The 24,109-nt window shown below is 35.2% G+C and overlaps 1 protein-coding gene and 1 long non-coding RNA gene across 2 annotated transcripts; both read left to right on the top strand.

The window, feature by feature from the left end:
- Nucleotides 1-1,851: 1,851 nt before the first annotated feature.
- Nucleotides 1,852-23,651, top strand: LOC111515168 (larval cuticle protein 16/17-like). The gene is made up of 2 exons (XM_023171402.2): nucleotides 1,852-1,995; nucleotides 23,109-23,651. Exons 1-2 carry the CDS (start codon nucleotides 1,880-1,882, stop codon nucleotides 23,530-23,532), a joined length of 540 nt encoding a protein of 179 aa, XP_023027170.2. The 5' UTR covers nucleotides 1,852-1,879; the 3' UTR covers nucleotides 23,533-23,651.
- LOC141481761 (uncharacterized) lies at nucleotides 2,109-7,057 on the top strand. Its single transcript, XR_012465156.1, has 2 exons — nucleotides 2,109-3,376; nucleotides 3,436-7,057. It is a non-coding gene; the product is annotated as an uncharacterized lncRNA (long non-coding RNA).
- Nucleotides 23,652-24,109: the final 458 nt, after the last annotated feature.

Below are 24,109 nucleotides of genomic sequence, written 5' to 3'. Positions count from 1 at the left end.
GCGGTGCTGTTTCTAGAGGCGGTTTTTTTTGTCAGATTTCGTTCATGTTTCTGTCCCACTTTTGGGATATCCATCAAAAACAATAATTGTATTTGGCCCATAATGTCTTGCAATATCTTGAATGTAATTGGCACAAATCATTTCAAATAAATTGTGACGGCTTCACACCACACGATGGAGCAAAAAGCCACCTTCATCAACATGTATAGTAGTGCCAACTTCTATGATTGGTGTAACAGGCACATAAGCTTTGTATAGTGAAGATTTTGCTACTTTGCGCATACCTTCCTCATTGAATATTGAAAGCGGTAAAGGTGGAAGTTCGTACTGTAGGTATTCTTTTTAGTTCATCATCACATTTTTTTTACAATGCATATGCGTTGAATCAACAGAAGTGAATTGATAATAACGGGAAACGACTCATTCTTCACTGTAGATTTAGCGGCTCCTAGTAAGACAACTTTGTCTTTATGTTTAAATTACACTGACTCAAAAGTATGACCAAGCATTTTTGCCATCGCAACTGACCAGTTTCTGATAATTATTACAAAATGTTTATATCGGAGTGTGTAAAGGCGCGCTTCAAAACATCATAGCATTTATCATATAGGGCCAAATGTATCAAATCGAACATCTTTTGGAATCTGAAATCATAATTCTTTCAGAAAAAAATTATAACATAACTGTTTCATAGCGACCTCCGTTTTATCCGCGCTGAAATTCTCATTTTGTTGAACATTGGAAACAATCCCCCAACTTTGACACGTCGTAGAGCGGAAACTATTGGTCATAGACAAAAAAATGTAGAGTTTAAAATTCTGTACCATTTCATACTGTACATATATTATTTGAGTTTTTTTTCGATAGGACCCACGACAAAGCTTAATTTCCTCTTGAAGTGTCGCGATGCAGAGTTTTCATCCCCCCACCCCTCGAGCGGCTACCCCTCGAGGACGCAAACTCAGGTGTACTATCAGGAGACCTATGCCTACCATCCTACCAAACTTCATTCCCTTCCGACCTTCGCGAATAGACCCCCTTGGACAACACACCGCTTGGATTAATAGCACCACTACCCGTATTTTCCACGGATAACATATTTCAACCATGAATATTACTGGAGTTTTTTCCCAATACCACACCGTTATTTCAACATCTCGACACGTATTTCGATCACCAAGTGGTGTTGGGAAAAAACACCAGTAATATTCATTATTACTCCAAAGGTTCCAAACAGTGCATCACAAGTATTCCAACATATCACGCAAAAATCAATAGATCATACACACGACTCATTCTCTTGAATCACTTTGTTCATTGGTAAAAATCGTTTGAAACCCGTTCGGTAGTTTTTGCATTCAGATAGATAGACAAGGCGGGGCACTTATAATATTGAGTGATATTTTCTCAACTTGAGGAATTTATGAAAACCGAAATTTCATTCGTTTATAATTTTATCATTTATTATTATTCATTGTCGTTTTATATCGATATTGATTAAACACAGATAACTGAATTCGAAATGAAATCTTCATTTATCAACGCAGTTATATAACTGAAGAAAGAAACAAACATCCTTGGTGGATCTTCACACTCTTTTCGTCAACTTTGATTAAGAACTTAGATGTTGTTTGTCCTTCAAATGTTTGCCAGAGCCTTAATATGATCATGTCATTCAAAACTAATTATTTTCGATAAAATCGAAGAATCGCAAACAAACAAAAATAATTTGAAACTTCTTATTTCCTGGCTGTGTTATTATTGGTAGTATCAAAAAATAAAATAAAAATATTCATGTTCACCTCAACAGGGTAATCGCTTTTCCGGTTATAAACTGATGCGAATCGATGATTTTACAGTTATTGCGTGATTTCTGAACATGAGGTACAAAATAATCATCGTGTTATTGGTCATTTCGAAAAACGCAAAGAGTAATGAGTTTCCCAGGATTCTTGAAAACACCAGAGAAGAGAATGATCGAGGGTACAATTTCAGGTAAATCAATTCTCTTTGTTGAATTTGGAATGAATGTTTCGTTAATGATAACTTCAATTTCAGGGAGCAAACTTAATATAATAATCCAGGTTGTTTGAAATGCTCAGTAGTAGTTGTTTACAGCTGATTCTCGGCCTCCCCCCACCACTATGACGTATTAATTGCTTTTTTTATTGGTTGTTGTTTGGTGAAGTTTTTTTGTTGTGCAGTGAAGTCAAGGCGTTGTGACCTTGAAGTGTCTGGTGCATGGATCGTTCAGATTTTTTTTTCATATGAGATTTTGTGTGTTTATGTGTGTGTGTGTGTAGGAGAATGCACGGTACAGGGTTTCATCATGTGCTTGTTTGTCTATGTACAAACATACGTCTGCATACTTCGAAGATCCTCCAAGTAATAAATGCTCCATCGGTGTTAGGGCACCAAGTTAGTAGTGGAGTGACGTCACAGCAATAACCGTTCAACGGCTAGAGAGCGACATGTTCACTCCACGACGTGTGGCAGAGTAATGCGTATTCATCGGTCTGCCCTCACCTCTCCCGAAGCGATGAAGGTTCGCTCTAGCCCCGCTATCGATGGTGACACAACGGCAGCCGAGGACCGTTTGCCTAGCGTCTACCCTCTCCGAGACCGCAACGACCACTGCTTGCTCGTATATCGACATCTGTTATCGCATTCAGTTGGGAGGTAATCTTGGCGCATGTAGTTGAGAAGTGGGGTTGGCTATGACGTCTTGACGGGTCCTATCAGAGTGTATTTAAGAAGCGTACGAGTGTTGGCTATGTCAGTTTACATCAAGTGAGTTAGTGAGAACTATTATATAAAATGTATTCCTGTGACTGTGGTAAATCTTTCACTCGTAGTGATAATCTTCGTCGGCATCAGCTCCAGAGTTGCCAAGGAGGGCCTGCAGTGAAACGGGTGAGAGTGGATAATGCAACACCTATGTATACGTGCAATTGTTGTAATGTGACAATTCCTATGACCCAAGTGAATTCTCACCGAAGAACCATGAGTCATAAAAATAATGCATGTGTTCAATTGTCTGACGGTGTTCAAATTATAACGAATGCATTCAATTGCCGCATTGCTACATACAGGGTGGAGAGTTCGATTGTAACCAGTGACTACATGTCATTTTTCAATGAGATTAGGCAGAAGGTCATTGAATTACTGGAATCAGCCATCAGGATCCATAAAAGCATCAAGGTGAATATGGAAGTTTTTGGGAATTATATTCTTCAGACTGATGATTCGAGGGACACGAAGTCATTTAATTCCCAAAATAAAATAGTGGACCAATCTTCAGATTTGAATGCTGTTTTTGATGGATTCCGTGATGTAATTGTGGCTCAAACGACTGAGTTCCAGGATCGTGACTCAGGTATTTATTTTTTAAAAATTTCAATAAGATTGAATAGTAATTTTTTTTTAATAATTCAGGTTGGACTTGTGAAAAAATATTGTTTCTCGAGGTCAACATTAATAAATACAGTCCACTGGAAGGACGTTCATATGTGAAGCTGCCTCAATGTATTCAATGGAAGAAAGCTGTTGTGAATGTTCGTAATGAAGATCAATATTGTTTTGCTTGGGCTATAACATCAGCATTATATCCTGCAGATAGTCGAGTGTCCGAACTTACGTCATATCCACATTTTTCCACTGTTTTAGATGTCACAGGTATGGATTTTCCGGTTAAAGTTAATAATAAGAGTATCGAAATATTCGAAGATAGGAATGATATTTCAATTAATGTTTACGGTTTAGAGAGTACATTTGAGAAGGGTAAAATGAAGTATGAAGTGATTGGTCCATTGCGATAGTCACAGAGAAGACTCCGGAGACATGTCAATTTGTTGTTTATAACTGATGACTCCGGTAATGGTCACTATTGTTGGATCAAAGATCTTTCAAGATTAGTTTCTAATCAACTATCAGCTCATAGACAGAAAAAATATTTTTGTGACGGATGTTTGATATATTTTTCTGATGAGAGATTGCTTTTACGTCATAATATGTATGATTGTAATCACATCAGTACCACAACACCAACTACTAATTTAAAGATCAATAAATATGGTAGAATGGTTGCGGAAAATAAACTAATGTTTGAAAACTTTGAGAGGCAAATGAGGGTGCCATTTGTAGTGTATGCTGATTTTGAATCAGTGCTTAAACCGATTCATGTGAATGAGCCAAATCCTGAAAGTTCATACACGATTAAAACATTCAAACATGCCCCATATTCATTTGCTTATTTGATAAAGTGTTCATATAATGATGATTTGTCAAAATTTGTTACATATAGGGGTGTAGATGCAGCTCAGAAATTTGTGAGTAGCATTGAAGATGATTTGAAAGAGATACATGAAAATCATCTCAGAAACCCTAAACCGATGGATACACAAACTGACGAAGAAGGAGAACAGTTTGCTGCAGCCAGAACTTGTGGTATATGTAATAAAGCATTTACTGATGGTGAAGTCAAAGTAAGAGATCATTGTCATGTCACAGGAAAGAAAAGATCACATGCCGCTCACTCGAAATGTAATTTAAATTTCAAAATACGAAACTTCATACCTATCATTTTTCATAATTTAAGTGGTTATGATTGTCATTTATTCATAAAAGAATTGTATAGGAATAAAGAGAAAGTTGATGTTATCCCGCAAACTAAAGAGAAATATATATCTTTCACGAAGCATCTCTTCACACACAGCTATACCGATAAAGATGGTGTGGTTAGGAAGAATTATCTCAAAATGAGATTTATCGATAGTTATAAATTTATGACTAATTCGTTGGAGAAGTTGGGTGCAAACTTGACCTCCGATCAATGTTTGGAGATGCACAAACATTTCCCACAAATTGAGAAATTCAATTTGATGAGACAGAAAGGTGTATTTCCATATAGTTTTGTTGATGACATTGACAAATTGAATTATCCATTACTTCCGACAAAAAATCAGTTTTATGACACACTCAATTGTGAACATATATCGGAAACTGATTATGATAGGGCTAGAAATGTTTGGAATTTATTCGAGTGTCAGAATTTGGGGGAATACTCTGATTTGTATTTGAAGTCGGATGTATTGCTACTATGTGATATTTTTGAAAACTTCCGCACCACAAGTTTAGAGATATATAACTTAGATCCGGCACAATATTATACTGCACCTGGATTATCATGGGATGCCATGTTGAAGTTCACTAATGTTGAATTGGAATTACTAACTGACATTGATATGATTCACTTTTTTCAAAAAGGTATACGAGGTGGAATTAGTCAATGTAGCGAGAGGAAACATATAGCAAATAATAGATTTTTACCCAATTATAATCCCAATGAACCTTCCACATTCATTACATATTTAGATGCAACAAATCTATACGGTCACAGTATGTCACAACCTCTACCAACAAGTGAATTTACATGGTTGACACCAAATGAAATTCTTAATCTTGATGTGATGGATGTGAGTACTGATAGTCCGTATGGGTATGTATTTGAAGTGGACATTCATTATCCACAAGAGTTGCATGATAAACATTCTGACCTTCCATTTTTAGTCGAAAAAATAATACCACCTCGTACACAATCGAAAATTCCCAAATTAATTCCAAATTTGAATGATAAAAGAAAATATATTGTTCATTATAGGAATCTACAGCAAGCTGTCAAAAATGGATTGATTGTAATGAATACACATAGAGTATTGAAATTCAAACAATCATGCTGGATGAAACCCTATATAGATCTTAATACTGAAATGCGTAATAGGTCTAACAACAAATCTGTTAAAGATTTCTATAAACTAATGAATAATGCGGTGTATGGAAAGACAATGGAGAATGTAGATAATCGAATTGATGTTAGACTCGTTACACATTGGGAAAATATAAAGAAAAATATAGGTGCCAGCACTCTCATAGCCAAACCAAATTTCAAAAATTGTTCAATTTTCACTGATAATTTCGTTGCCATTCAATTGGGTAGAGTGAAGGTTCATTACGATAAACCATTATATTTGGGATTTTCCATATTAGAATTATCTAAAACAGTCATGTATGACTTTTTCTATGGATGCATCAAACAACACTTTGATGAAGATGTCTCTTTACTTTACACAGATACCGACTCGCTCATTCTTAAAGTAAACACAGAAAATTTTTATGAATTCATAAAAACTAACATAAGTAGATTTGATACATCCAATTACAGTATAGTTAACCAATTCAATATTCCAGTAACAAGTTCAGTCTTGGGTAACTTCAAAGATGAATTTCCAAATGATCCAATCATGAGTTTTTATGGTACAGGTGCTAAAGCATATTATGTGGAATCTGTTGATGGTGAATTTAAGAAAGCCAAAGGGGTTAAACGATCGGTAATAAAGAATGAATTGACATGCGAAGATTATCAAAAAATCGTCGAACAAGGTGGTATGATATTCAGAAAGATGAATTCATTTAGAAGCGTGTTGCATGATATGTATACTGAATTGAAAAATAAAGTTGCATTATCATACCACGACGATAAACGATTTATCATTCCGAATACTACCCACACTCTTCCTTGGGGTCATAATGATATTGAATTTTATGAAAACGATCCAAATGAGAACATTCGTTGGATAAGTAATATTATTCAACAATCACAATCTCAGGAGACTCCATTGGATCAATTGATTAATTTATTATCTGCCGAGATCAATGATTGAAGTATCATTCAATATCTTCAAAACCGGAAAATTCAATATGACAGAAGTATTGTGATATTAATGTATTATGTATGTATGTATATGTATTACTGTAATGAATATAAAATGATTGAAATTTTATTTGTATTATTTCTATTTCCCTAATCGATTACTGCAATATATAGTATAATGTAAAAGAAAGGAATATCAGTTTGAAAAGAATCATCGTGGGTGCACAATGTCTAAAACAATCGATAAATTTGGCAGAAAAAAAAAATGGGGTGGTAATGTCATCCGAGGTCCACCCGGCAATGGATTTAAATTAACAAAAGATGGTCATTATGACATGCAAAGAAAAATATTGAAAAATACAAGCGAACCAATTGACAAGAGTGATTGTGTAACTGTATCATACCTTGAGGGGGAAATTAACGGAACAAAGGAGGTTATACTTTTAGCCCTACAAGCTGCAATACAATCCACAATAGGCAATATTGCTCGCGATGCCCGTCAAGCATTTGACGATAAAATTGCAGAGGCTCGGATAACTTTCACTCGTAAATTTGACAAACTTACAAATGATGTAGACATAAAAATGTCTGACATAACAGCGTCTACAAATAAAAAATTTGATGCTATGTCAAACATAACAGCGACTACAATGAAAAAGTATGATGTACTGGAAGAGAGAGTTGAAGTTTTGGAGAAAAGCCATAAAGTCAGGCCATCAGGTGGAGTGGGATATCCAGGACTGAACATTGATCCAAATATTAGAATAATAGAACCAAAACCAAAAGCAACAGATGACGTATTAATTGAACCAACATGGTGAATAGTGAAGTGGAATAGCCTGCCTGGGCAGGGCCTGATTAAGTTAGGTTAGGAAAAAAAATGTGTATTTGAAAAATTAATAATGAAAGTTATCAACAAGTATTATTATATATATTTCAATGTCCCTGAAGTGGCATTAGTGATGTACTCGAATTCTGACTTGACATGTTCCCAACTGTTAAAATTTGAAAAAAAAAATTTAATTTGAAAAAAAAAGCAAATTTGAAAAAATTTTTTGAAATTTGAAAATAAATTTTAAAATTAAAAAAAAAATATTTTTTCACAAACCTATACCCTCTTGCAGGATAGTTTTAGGATAATTAGGTAGCATGGTAGTTTTAGGTTTGTAATTATAATTTTAGGAATAAAAAACAAAAAAAAAATGAAAAAAGAAGTGAAATAAAGGGTGTACATTGTTTTGGTTTGGTACACATTGAACAATGCGATGGTTGGAGCATTTTTCTTCACTTCGTCTTTTCATTATTTTTCTTTTTTTCCATTTTCAATTCCCAGTTCTTTCATCCCCACTCCTCCCCACTCCCTTTCAAAAGTATAAAAGTAGGAATTATCTGTTGGAATATTCAGTTGATCAGCCACCTTCAACATGGAACCTGATTCAACTACTGAGCCGTACAGTGACCCAGCGCATCAACATCCTTACTGGGCTTCTATCCATGAAGGATTCGTGGACTCCACAACGGCACCTCATGACATTCCCTTCGAATTCATGAATAATGACTACAGGGTGCAGGTTCAGCATGTCACTGGGAGTGATGAAGCTGACTTATCGGACGGGGATTATCCGGATCCCTACCAATGGGATGACGAATGGGGTGACCCACCGCCTGTAGACATCACAGATGAGGATGACGACGACGACGACGATGACGCTGGCGACATCAGACTTCCACCATCCCCAATCCTTATCGAGGACAGTCCTCCGCCATCTCCTATCCTAATTGATGACGATGATGTCCTAAATTCCGACGACGATATGTAATCGTTTCCCTGTTTCTCCCACCCTTTTCTTTCCTTTCCTTTCCTTCCACGGAGTACACACTTTTTTGGTTGGTGTACACGAGGCACTGCGAGGCTGGGGCAGTGTCTTCCTCCCTCTCTCTTATTAGTTTTTCATAATAATCACTTAGAATTTCTCATAATAATCGCTCAGAGTTTCATGAAGATCGTCATTTTTAATGTTTTCGAATCTCAAACACTGTTCTACATTTACACTTCACCCCCTCCGTTTTATTTCTTCCAATATAAATATAGTATCAATCCCAGTTCTACATCATTCTTCCACAATGTCGATTGCTGATTCCACCACCGAACCGATGAGTGTACCAGAGTCTTCTATGATGAGTACAGGACCCATCCAGGTACATGAAATAGATTCTACGTTTGATCATTTCAGTACAACCTTCGCAGAAATGCTGCAACGCATCTACGATCTTCCTGATGATTTCCCGGAACGTATGCAAGAGGAAGTAGATGAGTTAGACGATCTACAGGATAACGAGCTAGATGGTCATGCGGACGACATAATTAGTATATCATCTGATTCAGATGAATCTGATGAATATGAGGACGACATCATCAGTATATCATCAGATACAGATGATTCAGATGATGACACCATCATGATTGTTTCTGATGATGAAGAGCGTTAGTCCATACCATTGTATGGATTAATAGGAAAAACAGCCCTTTTAAGGGCTACAATTAAAGACAATAAACAACTATTTTCAGAGCTATCATTATACTTTCAATCAGAAATAGGTTAACACTATAGTCAAAACTTATGTGAAAGTATCATCATCCAACTCTGTAGTACTCATCATTATATTCAATGATTGAGAAAATATCAACTTCGACTTTTCAGTCAAAGTAGTACTCATCATATACACAGATATTCGATGATAAACCAAATCCTAACTTCGACTTTTTAGTCAAAGTAGTCATTTATCACATAATCTGTGAATTCTACTACTACCGTTTGTGTGAATAATGTAGCCCTGAAAGGGCTGTTGTTTTTTTTTTGACCAGTAGGTCCACGGTTATTGTGCCACAGGTTGGACATTATTACATATAATACATGTAGATACTCGGGTGAAGTTTGTTAGTGGCCTCTCGCAAGCTTCACACCAATTTTGTCCCATTTCCATAATTGAGACAGTGTTGTGGGTGTTGACATGGGCATACCACCCTCCATTATTGTTTCTATGCGAATAAAACCGAAAGCAGCACCAGCATAGTTTTTTGTTCTCTCCATCTATTGTGCTGATCAATACGTATGCATCCATTGCACAATACAAATCCAAGGGATCTTCCAATGTCTCACTGACATTGAGCGTTCGCATACCGATCCTCAAAGCACCATCGCCTTCAGTTGTGTCAGCTTCTATCCCTTCATCATCTCCTTCTTCATCCATGACCCTCTCAAACTCCATCACGTCATCATCTTCGTCGCTTTGGTTGGCCTCGTTTTCAACTTCGTCTATCTCATCTTCATCGACTCCAACATCTTCTGCTTCAACTATCACTTCCTCTAGCGGAACATTGACATCATCATCATCTGATTCGTCTATCCAATTGTTTTCATCAACAGCAGATATTCTATTTAATGCAGCATTTATTTTTGCAGAATTCATCTTGTTGTTGTTTGCTCACAGTTGTAGAGAGTGAATGAATGAACTTCAGGATCGCAAGTCGACTTATACGATTGAATAGGAAACGGAAGTGGTACGACTCCCACCTATCACTTGACTCGTTTTAAGTGGGAGAGAAGGATATGGCATCTCTAGTCGATGAAAGAGTGGGCTAGTTGACGAAAGAGCGCATGCGCTAGTTTATTTTCTTCTATAAAAGGTGAAGTATCAGTAACATCATCACCTTTCCTATCCACATTCTATTGCTATCACATATCATTCCTCCAAACCTAAATAATCATTATCATGAGCTCCATGCCACTATTGATTGCTGAAGATGGTTCACCACTTGTTGATATCGATCACACTAATTTTGAAAATATTCCAGTATTACATTTACAGTCTCAAGACTCGATAAGTGATTTTGATATTAGCGACTTCGTTAACTTCGCAGATGTGCCGGAACCAATTCAACAAATTATCGTTGAAACTCCAATCATTTCACAATCATCATCATCCAAACACCCTTCAACTACCCCCCCTCTTGGTGTTGATAAAAAATCCAGAACTATCAAAAGGAAGGTTAATAATGCATCTTCATCGATTGTCACTGAGTTGAAAGAAAAAAAACAATCGAAAAGTGGTTTGCAGGAGAAAAAGCCCACAACGAAAAGTGACAGATCGAAGAGGAAGACAAAATGTGAACCCAAAGAAATGAAGGGTGATTTGATGACTGAATCGCTATCTTCTTTCACTCCATTACTTCGGTTTGGAGATATGAAAAAGAAAGCGAAATGCCGTCTTGTAAAGGCGCAAAAGGCTATTGCTGAACATGAAAAGAGTGAGCAAGCTATTAGTGTCAATAAGGACACTCTTCAAGCATTAGATGCTAAGATTGCATTAGCGAAAATTGAATTGGCTAACATGAGCAAAGAAGCAGATGAACTACGTTCAAAAATCATGAAAGATGACAAATTCAATCAACGTTCGAGAATGCAAGCACAGGCAGAGCTTGAGGAGTCGACTCGACTTTATGAGACGGCATTATCAGTGAGAGATAATTGGCGAAAAGAGTTGGAGAAAGCATTTCAAAGTGACAGCGATTAGTTTTGGGAATGGTATTGTGTTCTCAATATTGTGAGTTGAAAAAAATTTTAAGCGGGAATGGAGTATACAATTAATTTGGTTTGGTATACACAGAACATTGCGAATGGTTGGGGCAATGTTTACCGCTGCAATATTTTTTCAATTCACTTACATATAATTGAAATGAAAACAATAATGAACTTTAACATTACTTTATTCATAAATACATTATTAGATACATTTAAAGCATATTTGATTCATCAATCCAAGAATTCTGTTCACTAGGAAGTCCTAACCACTTTACATATACTTTATTTTTCCTTTTCTTCAGCACTTTCTCGATCAGATATACATCAGGATTTTCGGTTCGCAATAACTCTTCTTCGTAAAAACATCCTCTAATAGGTTGTTCATTCATATCTTCAAGATTATAGGTTGTGGGAAAAGTTTTATTGATTTTAACAATCTTGAAGAGTTCCGTGGTAAAGTTCGCAGTGTAAGACTTTTCAAAAATATTTTTGTATTTGCTTATTCGTACAATATCATTCAATCGGAATTTGGGTTTACTTTGTTTTTTTCCAACTCCATTGATACCTTTGAATATCAATCTTGTTGATGGATCAACATTAATGGGTGCCATACCTATTGTACGATGAACTTTATTGTTATCTACTAGTTATAGTTGGAAGAATATCAAGCCATTTGTGGTGACCTCTCATCGAAAATTCCTTATAGAGCCACCCCTTTATTGTACGAATCACTCTTTCTGCTATAGCTGCCTTCTTTGTGCTAAATGTTGAATAATGATTGATATTATTTTCTCGCATGAGAGATGAGAAGCTTTTATTGAAAAATTCTTTCCCTTGATCGCTTTGTATGTGTTTGGGGGAGTATTTGGCTTCTTTCAGTACATGTTTCATTGCATTAGTTACTGTACTACCTGTTTTATCTTTAACTGCTACAGTCCACAGATATTTGGAGTAACAATCTATCACTACAAGTATATATCGGTATCCTTCATTACTTTTTGCATAAGGTTGCAGTTCAGCTAAATCTATTTGCCATAGATCTGCAAAACCTTTGATGGTGGTTATTCTTCTACGAAAATTACGTCTTGCAGGTTTATGTAATTCATTAACAACTTGTCGTTTGACATCACTTATTTCATTAGTCATTCTATTTCAATATGATTAAAGAGAAAATGTGATAATGTTACTGCATTGAATGATGATGTGACAGTGATCATTACATGTGAATATGTTAATATATTATACCTTCTTCACGTAATTCTTCAATTATTGAAATTATTTCATTGTCATGTCCTGTATGACCAGCTGACTTTGAAGCTACCAATAATCGTAGGCGAGCAACTAACTCTTTCGGTGAATTCCAGTACACATAATTCACAGGTTTAGAATTATATATTTTCTCCATTTTCACTCGTTTGAGTGCTCCACCAATTTTACTTCTACTTCTTATTGGATATTGTCGTGAGTCTAATAGAGGTTTGATAACTTCACGAAATTTTTTAGAATTTGTATTTTTAAAACCATTCTTCTGATGATATTGTTTATATGGAGCATTCGTTATTTTCAATATTTTGGAATATACTTGACGAGTTTCTTTATTATCAACATCTCGTGGATTCTTCAAAAAGATCATATCATACAATTCTGGACTACCTGCGCATTCATATTTTTTCACTTTATTAGCATCCCAAAATGAAATGTTTCCATCTTTGAAATACACCACTAGACTTCCCATTTTCAGCTTTTGTGTAATAGGATCCATACGTACGCCAAATGTTCCATCATATGCTGGATTTCTAGATTTTACATTATTCAAATGTTTCATCAAAACATCTTCACCACTTTCATTCATATCAGGTGAGGTGTCAGGATCCGAGGAATCGATGTGGGACGATGATGGTGTTTCGAATAGAGTTGTTCTCATATCGTCTTGAAGTGTGCTCGTGTCACTATTCACAGATGATACACTAGCAAAAGATTGTTTTCTTCCTATTGGAGTACTCATGGGATAATTTGAAGTAGATTGAACAGTTCCATGATTTGGTGATAACACTGGTGATTTAGAAGTAGCGTTTGATGATAAAACATTCAATGGTTTCATTATGGGCTCATACAATCTTTCAAGTGTCGTACGATTTTCAATATTATCATTCTTGATAGAGTTGAATTTCTGCCTGACAGCTTCTGTTGTCTCTACTAGTTGACGTTTCAAATTCATTTCATTGTTTTTATTTTCAGAATCTTTTTTTGTATTCATAATGCCCTTTTTTAAATTATAGCCTAATTCGCTGATGAAGTGACCTCTACAATATTCAGTGATCGAATAAGTGTAAAAAACAAGATCATGGGTATATAAAACTATCGAATCCTTTGCGATATCTACCTTCATCTATTTTTCTATCCTTATCAATGACTAGAAATCCATATTGGTCCTCCCAGCATTTAACACACATCAATTGGAATTGTTTGAATGTTACATCGGGTGAAACATGATCTGAATAAATGTGATGTAAATTCGTCTCATCTTGTTTGAACATTAAAATGAAATTGGTATTGTCACGCACTAACTGTTTGGGTACCCGTGAATATGTCTGTGCTAGATAAAAACAATCAACATCCTTATGACGTCCCATACAGAAATATGATCTAATAATATCTTGCTTTTCACATATCACATCATCGAAAATGAAAACAGAATTAGGCTTAGCGTCGGAGGGTTCCACTATTTCTGCATTATTGCTGAATGTATAGAAACCTAATCCTTTTATAGGTTCCAAAACACTTCGCAAGTACTGATATTTAGGTTGATTGAGTGATTTCGAATAGAGATACACATTTCTAAATCTCAGTCCTTGTGGATGTGTTAATAGTGATATCATTGCATTCGTCTTTCCACAATTTGAAGGTCCTATAATGAGTCCTCGAACTGATGATGGAAGTAGTGGACCATGTCTGAATACCTTTTGTCCATTCAATCCACACCCAAATTTCTCATCTAGATTATCTACAGCAAACTTTTCTTTCTATTTTACAATGCGCATCGTGCCGTGGTTGGAGACTATATAAATGTTATTAGCTTATTCATTTCAATGTGTACCATCAAACGATACGGACGTATTGAAAGTGATCGTAAAATTAAAAGAGGTTGTGGTTTTGTTAATGATTTAATAAACAAACTTCCTTTCGAATTACATCTACCCGGAGGTTATCAATACTGTGGACCAGGTACAAAATTGAAACAACGTTTAGCTCGTAACGATCCTGGAATCAATAAATTAGATATTGAATGCAAAAAACACGATATTCAATATTCTAAGCATCCATCCGATCTTGCAGCAAGACATTTAGCCGACAAAGAACTTGAATACAGCGCTTGGGATAGGGTTAAATCGAAGGACGCGAGTATTGGGGAAAGAGCAGCTGCATTACTTGTCACCAACATTATGAAAGCGAAAAGACATATGGGCATGGGTTGTAGTACCAATAAGAAAAAATGTAAGAGGAAACAAACGAAGAAAACTAAAATTAAAAAAGCTGCATTTGGTGCTGGGATAGTCCATAAAGTGCGAAATGTATTGAAGAAAGTTGGTGGGAATCAATTTGTGACGAATAATAGCAAAAAAGCTATTACTGTGGCATTGCAGGCGGCACGTAAATACCTTAAAGCTGCCGGTGGAAAGAAGAAAATCCGCACACCACGCATAATTCCTGTTCCCAAGATCGGTGGACTTTTACCATTGATACCAATTTTTGCTGGACTATCCGCACTAGGAAGTTTGGCGGGAGCCGCTGCTGGTATTACCAAGGCCGTGAATTCGGCAAAAGCCAGCAGAGCGGCTTTAATGGAAGCCAATCGTCACAATAAAACCATGGAGGCTGTAGCATTAGGCAAACGCGGAAGTGGAATATATCTCAAACCATACCGTAAAGGTTTAGGACTATATTTAAAACCATACAAAGCCACAAACAAAACAAAAAACTAATTGAACCCCTACCTCAGAGGCCTCTTAATGATCACGATCTCAGTTATTATGCACAAAAAATGAAAATTCCACATTTTCGTGGTGTTTTTATGCGTGATAGATTACCATCTTCAGGTCCAAAACAAAACGAGACAGCTATTGTTAATTTAGATGGAATAAGTGGACCAGGAACACATTGGGTGGCATATAAAAAATGTGGGAAAGAAGTCACATATTTCGATAGTTTTGGAGATCTACCCCCACCATTGGAATTGACTCGATTCTTTCGAAAATGTTCGAATGTAAAAATCAAATATAACTATGATCGACAACAGAAATTTAATACAGTTCTCTGTGGTCACTTGTGCTTGCAGTTTCTCTCTAAATAATTTTCCAAATGAAAATGGATTCAACACCAAAACTGGATCGGGAGGCTATCAAGGGAATGGGGTTTTCACTTAGAATGTTTTCAAAATATGGTACCTTGAAAAAAATGGATAAAGTGATGCTTGCAAATATGCCTAAGGAAGTGATACTTGCATGTGTTGCACATGAGATTGCATATGTTTGGGAAAAGTTGCCTAAGCATCTGCAAGATGACATCGATATAATGAAACATAGATATTGTTATGAGCACCACCACCACGATCAAAATTCAGAATCGGATGTTAATGACGGTCCTATACCTCGGAAATCTATGTGTTGTATTTGTAATATAGAGGATGTGAATATTGGTATCAATAAAAATGATACTTATTACAATACAACACCTTCCAAAAAGTGTAAATTGTCTCAAATGTGCTGTTGCTGTGTACAATAATAAATTGAAATGTGTTTCAAAATATTCATCAGTCATGTCACGAAAGTTCGAGCTACAAGCTGTCGGGACAAGTGTCTTGAGTGCGGATTTTTTTCCACCAATTGAATTGGATAGGAACAGTCGTTATGGATTAGGACTTTTGGGATTCTATGGGTGCAATACAATCAATAATATAACTGAAGCTAATAACTTAGTTAGTTTTAGAATCAGTAATGACAACTCATCGATACCCCAAAAGTTGACAATTGAAATTCCATGTGGTGCTTATGAAATAGAAGAGATCAATGCCGTCATACAGAAACATATCATGTTCAGATTGTTTCATGATAAAAAACCAAATGATGTCGTTGCAGATGATATTTTCTATCTACACGCCAATAATAATACATTCAAATGTGAAATGCGATCCAAATATGAAATTGATCTGACACATCCAAATTCAATAGCAGAAATGATGGGGTTCGCTCATGAAATATTTCCACCAAATCAGATACATGAATCATCATTACCAATAAACATTACAACTGTGAGACTTATCCGCTTAGATTGCAATATAATATTTGGTTCATATATAAATGGTGAAGAATCCCACATTCTTTTCTCATTCGATATTGATGTTGAACCTGGCTACAATCTTACTAAAGAACCACACAGTATTATATATATGCCTGTCAGTCCAGAAGGTCGTCAATTGATTCACAACATTACAGTGCGTATTTTGGATGAAAAAAATAACCTTATCGATTTTGGAAGTGAAGAAGAGATTTTCATTATTTTGGAATTGAAGAAAATCGAATAACTGTTGTTATGGGTTTCATTTATAATAGACAAAATCGCATTGAACAATCCCAAACGAGTTGCACTATCAAAAAGAAAGGTGTGCATAAAAAGAAGCTCATTCCACAAGTGTATGCTAAACAGTTAGCACATAACGCTCTGTCTGTGAGTGATCTTAAATTTTTGAAATCGATTGGATTGAAAGTGAGAAAATAACAATGGTGCTCGAAACAAACAATGAAAAGTTGAATATATTCAATGAACCAGTGCTCGATCATTCTCTCATAAGTTTACATGAGCACACATATAAGCCCTATGGATCACCGCTATTCAGGAATTCGGATGAAATCAGAATTGCAATCAATAATCAAGATGTTATACTAGATATTGCCGAGAGCTTCATTTACATAGAAGGTAAATTCACCCCCAAAGATGTAGCGGAAACATGCTATCTCTCGAATAATGCAATTGCATTTCTCTTTGACGAAATTCGTTATGAAATGGGTGGTGAACAAGTGGCTGTTGTTAGAAAACCTGGGATAACATCTACAATGAAAACCATGATATCATTTGGACAATCTCATGCTAACACATTATTGACATCTGGTTGGGGACTTTCACAATTGAAGCAAGATATCTTGGATACAAACAGTCATGTTTTTAGTGGAAAACTACCACTGAAATATTTGATGGGTTTTGCTGAAGATTACAACAAAAGTATCTTGAATGCCAAACAGGAATTGATTTTGATTATCGCTCGATCATTCAAAAACTCATATATAGGTGAGGTTGATGCTGATTTGGAAATAAATAAAATCGAATGGAAAATAAGACATATTGTACCAGATGATAAACACAAGCTCAAACTTTTGAGTAGAATAAACAAAAGCGGTCTGAATGCCAAAATCAAGTTGGCGTATCGTATGTGGGACCTCTATGAACTACCATCATTACGTGGGACTTCTTCAGACATATGGGCCATCAAAACAACTAACGCATTGGAAACTCCTCGTTTTGTCATCATCGCATTCCAAAGTACTACCACATCTGAAGATAGAACACAGGATATTACAAAATTCACAACTGCTGATATCAATAGTATTCGAGTATACTTGAATTCTGAAGTTTATCCATATGAGCGTTGGAATTTGAATTTCGATAAAAAACTTGATGCTCCTGCTTATTATGCTTTTGAGAGTTTCCAGCGAAGTTATTATGATAAAGATATGAGTGAACCTCTGATGGACATTGGACAATTTAGAGAGAATCCACTATTCGTCATCGATTGTTCTCATCAACCGAATGCAACAAAATCATCAACTATTGATATAAAGATTGAGTTTGAGACGAGGAAGACCAAGTTTCCAGACAACACTAAAGTATATGCATTAATTTTGCATGATACAGTTTTAACATACAATGCATTGGATGGTTCAGTTCATAGCAGATATTGACACTTTTTTTTTTCACTCTATCATGTACTGTTTCATGATCTTTTTTTTTTATTTGTAACTGACTTATATGATGTATTGTATTTTATATCATATTTATTGTTTTGTAATCATTTTCTATTGTATTTCATGAGATTTAAATAAATAAAACATGAAAATAATACAAAGTTTTTTATTTGACATTATTTATGATTTACAGGAACATACAGACTATCTAAAATAACTTCTTCCTCATAATCATCATTTTCGCGACCATCTTCAATTTCCTCTCGATTTTCATCATTCAATTCAAAGTGATGAATAATCCATTCTGGCAAGTATGGTTGGAGGCTATACAGGAATCTTCTTAGGTTCAGTTCAATCATAACATCACAAAGTTGCCACAATTCCAATTCATTATCCAAAAATTTGTTACAAACTTCTGCACCACTCCAATAGTTCTCAGCATCACGAAGGCATAATTCGATTTGTTTTTCATCATAGCATACACTCATATCATAATTGCTTGCATGTTCGGCTCCATCACCCAACACCTTCAATTTAGACGACAAATGTTGAACCGATGATTTGAGATCTACAACATCGACCCAATCTTGACTTGCGTACTGCATCCACATCTTTAAATGGTGGAACTGAAATTGAATAAAAAAAACAATAAGCAACCTCCAATTTTTCAGTGATATAATACTCACATTCCCATTTTACTTGTAGTTACAAAGTGAGTGTATTCAACTAAGTTAGTAATGTTTATATTTCCATATAATTATTATCATCTAATATATGAATATTATAAAACAATAAGAAATTCATTATAATTACTATTATTATTCAATCATATTGAATTTGACTAGAGTTAGCGTTTTCACACCAAAAAAACTTCGTAAGCTATGACCTAAAGAAATTCACTATAAATTATTACTATTATTATTCAATTATATTGAATTTGACTAGAGATCGCGTTTTCATGCCAGCAAAACTTTGTTGGCTCTGTCCTAAATACATCATCGTATATTTACCACCTGATGAGTTGATACAAGATATATCGTCATCACTGAATTGCAACGAAATACGTTTTGGTAGCCATGTTTTAAATAATTTATCATTGCTCACATCTTGCAAAGTTAATAAAATTGATTTACCAAATCGTGTAGAATAAGTTGACATATTTTTAATTATGAACACTTCATCAATTGGCAATGATGATAAGGCCTTTTGCTCTACTATTTCAACCTCCTGTACAATCAAATTATTAATTTTATTCAAGTCTACTTTTGAAACGGACATGATGAAAATATATACGAAAATATAAACAATTTCCAACAGACAAATACACTCACCGTCTTCCTTCTATTACGAACTGAATAACACTCTACCAATTGCTAACTGCTGCAGATATATTCGTCTACTGATTTCATAGTGTGCCAGGCATTTCTTTTATATTAAACAGTGTGAGTCACCCCCACCATGAAACCGTGAAAGATTCACATTGCTAGTTGCTATCCACTAGAGATGCCTGACGTCACAGCCAAGCCCATCTCCCAACTTGATGCGATAACAGTTGCCGGTACGAGCAAGCAGTGGTCGTTGCGGTCTCGGAGAGGGTAGACGCTAGGCAAACGGTCCTCGGCTGCCGTTGTGTCACCATCGATAGCGGGGCTAGAGCGAACCTTTATCGCTTCGGGAGAGGTGAGGGCAGACCGATGAATACGCATTACTCTGCCACACGTCGTGGAGTGAACATGTCGCTCTCTAGCCGTTGAACGGTTATTGCTGTGACGTCACTCCACTACTAACTTGGTGCCCTAACACCGATGGAGCATTTATTACTTGGAGGATCTTCGAAGTATGCAGACGTATGTTTGTACATAGACAAACAAGCACATGATGAAACCCTGTACCGTGCATTCTCCTACACACACACACACACACACACATAAACACACAAAATCTCATATGAAAAAAAAATCTGAACGATCCATGCACCAGACACTTCAAGGTCACAACGCTTTGACTTCACTGCACAACAAAAAAACTTCACCAAACAACAACCAATAAAAAAAGCAATTAATACGTCATAGTGGTGGGGGGAGGCCGAGAATCAGCTGTAAACAACTACTCTCAGTGCTGAATTAGTCACAAATCATATCAGTACGCATTGTAAATAATTTTTTGAAAAAACTGTTTTTAGTTTGTGTTATAATATGTGAATCAATATATGACTATCACTAAGTACCTGGCACGTTTTGAATATGAATTTTCAAATGAATAGATTGTGAAAGCTTCGATCGAAGATTTCTCAAAGACACATTCGAAAATATTTGAAATTTTGAATTAGTCTTATCATTTACAATAGTTTTGAGAAAAAAATTTGCTGAATTTGATTCAACATAAGGCTTGAGATAGAAATATGTAATATATAATCATATAGTAGTTTACTTACTAAAATCAAAAGCATCAGCCCCAGGAAAATCAATATCTGGGACAAGGTTATTTCATAGAAACCAGTAACAATAATTATGAGACTAATGAAATCATAGGTATTTCACCAAACTGAGAGATGTTAATAATTTAAATCTGAAACAGGTATTATCATACAAAAATATTTTATGAAGACCATATACATATATTTCATGAAGACCAGTAGGAATTAGGAGACTAATGAAATGATTTGATTCTCTAGCCTCTTATTCCAAATGTTGATTTCCAATTTCTTGTATCGATATTTATGCAGAAATATTGAAATTTCTGCTGATGATTGTGTATACTGTAATAATGAAAACGTTCGAAATATTCTGGATATTTTCTCATTATCAACTTTTTTGTTTCTGTATTTTTTTCATTTATCTTGATCGTCTTAAACTTTTATTGATTTTATATAATTCAAATTTCAGTTATTTTTCTACCCATTATTGATTCATTTCAGATTTGGATCACAACAATTTGTTTTCCTCACAGACTAGCTTTCTTACAACTTTTTTGCTATCAATTCTTGCTCATATTTTACGTTATTTCCGTTTCAACTAAGTCATTCAAATAATTGGCTACAGTTATTTTCAGACTCCTGCATTCAATTCATTCTTGTTTTATTTATTCTTCAATGAATTTCAAACATCTTTTTTTGCAGTGGAAGTCCGCACTTGTTTCATTTCCAAATAAAGTTATAGTTTTCGTGACATCAGGAACAAAAAGTCGCTCATGCACGAATATAATTTTTTCCCAATGTATCAAAAAAAGATCAACTGTTGACTTTCAATTCAGATGTGCGTTCACATTGGAAACAAAGCAAAATCAATTATTTCTTTCAGATCAGTTTTTTTTAAATGAAAGAATTCATCGAACTTCAGTGTTGAGTGTGTAAACTTTTTTCTATAACTACTATACATTTGTGTTGAGTGGCTTATGGTCTTCTTCTTACGAAGTACACTCCTATACTATACATTAGAATACACTGAACCCATTATTTACAGAAATGGGCAGAACAATAATTCAGCAAGAGTTGGGATTCAAGTTTCTTCTAACACTAATATTTTTATTTGAATGCATTAAATCATTTTTGATTCAAATCTGTGCATCATGGGTTTCCAATATAATGAGGTGTTACTTCCTTTGGCAACCCTATAATCATGATTATTCCAACAACTCCTCAGTTTATTTCTCCCCAGAATAATACCTAGAGTAGATTAAAGAAGATCTGTTCTGTCTATTTAAAATCTGTTTTTTCTTTAATCAGCTGTCGCCCCCATACGAACGACAACTCTCAGAAGTTGAAAAACTTGTGCGAGCTAAGGACTAACGAGGTCTTACCTTTTAACGTGTGATTCCATTGATTGTCTGACGCACACCGAGCTGTATCAATTTCTGAGACTAGATCATCACATACATGCAGTATTGATAGTACCTTCAGAGCTTGAAACTAATACAATAATTTTTGAAAAATTTTGTTGAGAGGAGAAACAATAGTGTTCCAGGAGAAAGTCAACAAGTTCGTACAGATGCTCCAAAAATTGAGTGAGTTGTACGAGAAAGAATTTTTTTCAAGAAGAGGTATTGATACAATTTCGCAAATTTTGAGCACCTGCAGAAATTCAGGGCTTCTGTAGATATTACCAGAAGGAATTCATTAAGACAAGAGGATAAGAAGAACCAATCTAGAATAAGATGAAGGAGCCTGTTGAGAATAATCCACCGTATTTTACAGACTTTGTGTGCTTTCTGTACCTTTATATAATGTATATTGACGGAGAAGGCTTCGATTACATATTTCAAAAAGGAAACGAATCAAAAAGTGTGCATTCTATTTAGTGGATTTCGATAATGGAAGACATAGTTAGGAGCCTGCAATCCCAGCGAAATGAAAAATTGGCCAACGCAAATGTGCTATAACTATTCTGGATTCAGAGAAACCAGACCTACGGGCCACAAGTGGAATAAGAATGAGCCAGAAGATAGACAAACATTTGGAGCTGGTTTGTTTTGTTTCGACTGATAGGGGGTTTCCAAGTTGTCATTCACCACATAGTAGCATCCTCAGTTTGACTGAAGATGCTACAAATGGACTCAGGTTCCCACTATGCAGTGAAACTACATATTATCAAGTTCCAGAATATCATTCGAATAAATCTGTTCGTATTTAGCTAATACAGTTTTGATTGCTTCCGTTGCTATGGTGAAGTCATAATTTTTGTGTTTTTGTCACTTTCTGTTCTTCTTTATTCATTATTTACCTTTACCTTTCTGAATATCTTGAAGAATAAATACCATTAAATTTCGAATATCTACAATAAATATGAGAATGAATTTCCACAGGTATTCCACGAGCGACGGACAGGAGAGGAAGGAAAACGGGCAGTTTGAAAAAATGGGAGAAAATCTGATTTTACGAGTGAGTGGATTCTATTCTTACATATCCAATGATGGAAGTCAGTTCAAAGTATTCTATCAGGCAGACGAAGATGGTTATAAACCCCGTATCGAGTCTATCAAATCACTATCAACACCAACAATTGGAGAAGGGAAGAGTAAACAAGAATTCAAGATGAAAAATGCTTCACTAGATTCATTAACTGCACTGACAACTGATGAGAGTCCTGAAGGAACTAATACAAAGCCTGTTTTGAACTTGACACAGACAACACCAACAAATTTCATCGGCCTTCCATCACCTGATGAAATAGTATCACAGATTAGTTCCGGAGCGATTGCTTCGTTGGCAGGGGGTGGACTTGGTTGAATATATATTTTCCCGTGCAGTGATTATTATCATGAACTGTTTTCATTTTTGCATTCATATATCAATATCAATTCGAACAATTTAACGACAACTCGCTTCATTAAAAATATTTTTGTTCAGTTTTTGTTTTCTTTAGAATTAGTTTTGGTTATCAGTCTTTTTCCTTTGAACACTTCTATAGTGTGGATATTTTTTATATTCATGAAAAAACGGGCGGCAATGAAAATAATACCATATTCCCACACATTACCTCTTGAAATACAATCATTTCAGTGTTCAATGAGGAGAACGCATTAACTTATATTATTATTGATATTTCAAAACAGGATTTATTTTTTATCAATTGTTGATCAAGAATATTCATTCATCAATAGAATGAATAGATTTCAACAAAAAAAAAATATGAATTTTCAACTCCTGCAGCGCTGTTGACTCACGAACGTGATTTATTCCAAAGAAGACAAACGAAATGGTGAACGAAGAGAAATCTGGAATGAATACATTCATTTTATGGAACGTTCACCACTATTTACTATGAAATATTTCATAGTGAGATATCGGTTTGTTATTTTTCAAA

The sequence above is a fragment of the Leptinotarsa decemlineata genome, unplaced genomic scaffold, assembly GCF_025532065.1.
Source record: "Leptinotarsa decemlineata unplaced genomic scaffold, Ldec_3_MD MMD2_tig00000505_RagTag_RagTag, whole genome shotgun sequence".
NCBI classification, from domain to species: domain Eukaryota; kingdom Metazoa; phylum Arthropoda; class Insecta; order Coleoptera; family Chrysomelidae; genus Leptinotarsa; species Leptinotarsa decemlineata.
This window is presented reverse-complemented; position numbering and strand designations above follow the sequence as displayed.

Bases quoted from the DNA above. Each gene is read 5' to 3' on its own strand.
- LOC111515168 (XM_023171402.2), top strand. From the start codon at position 1,880: ATGAGGTACAAAATAATCATCGTGTTATTGGTCATTTCGAAAAACGCA. The intron at 1,996-23,108 runs GTAAATCAATTC...GAATTTCCACAG, and splicing joins GATCGAGGGTACAATTTCAG to GTATTCCACGAGCGACGGAC.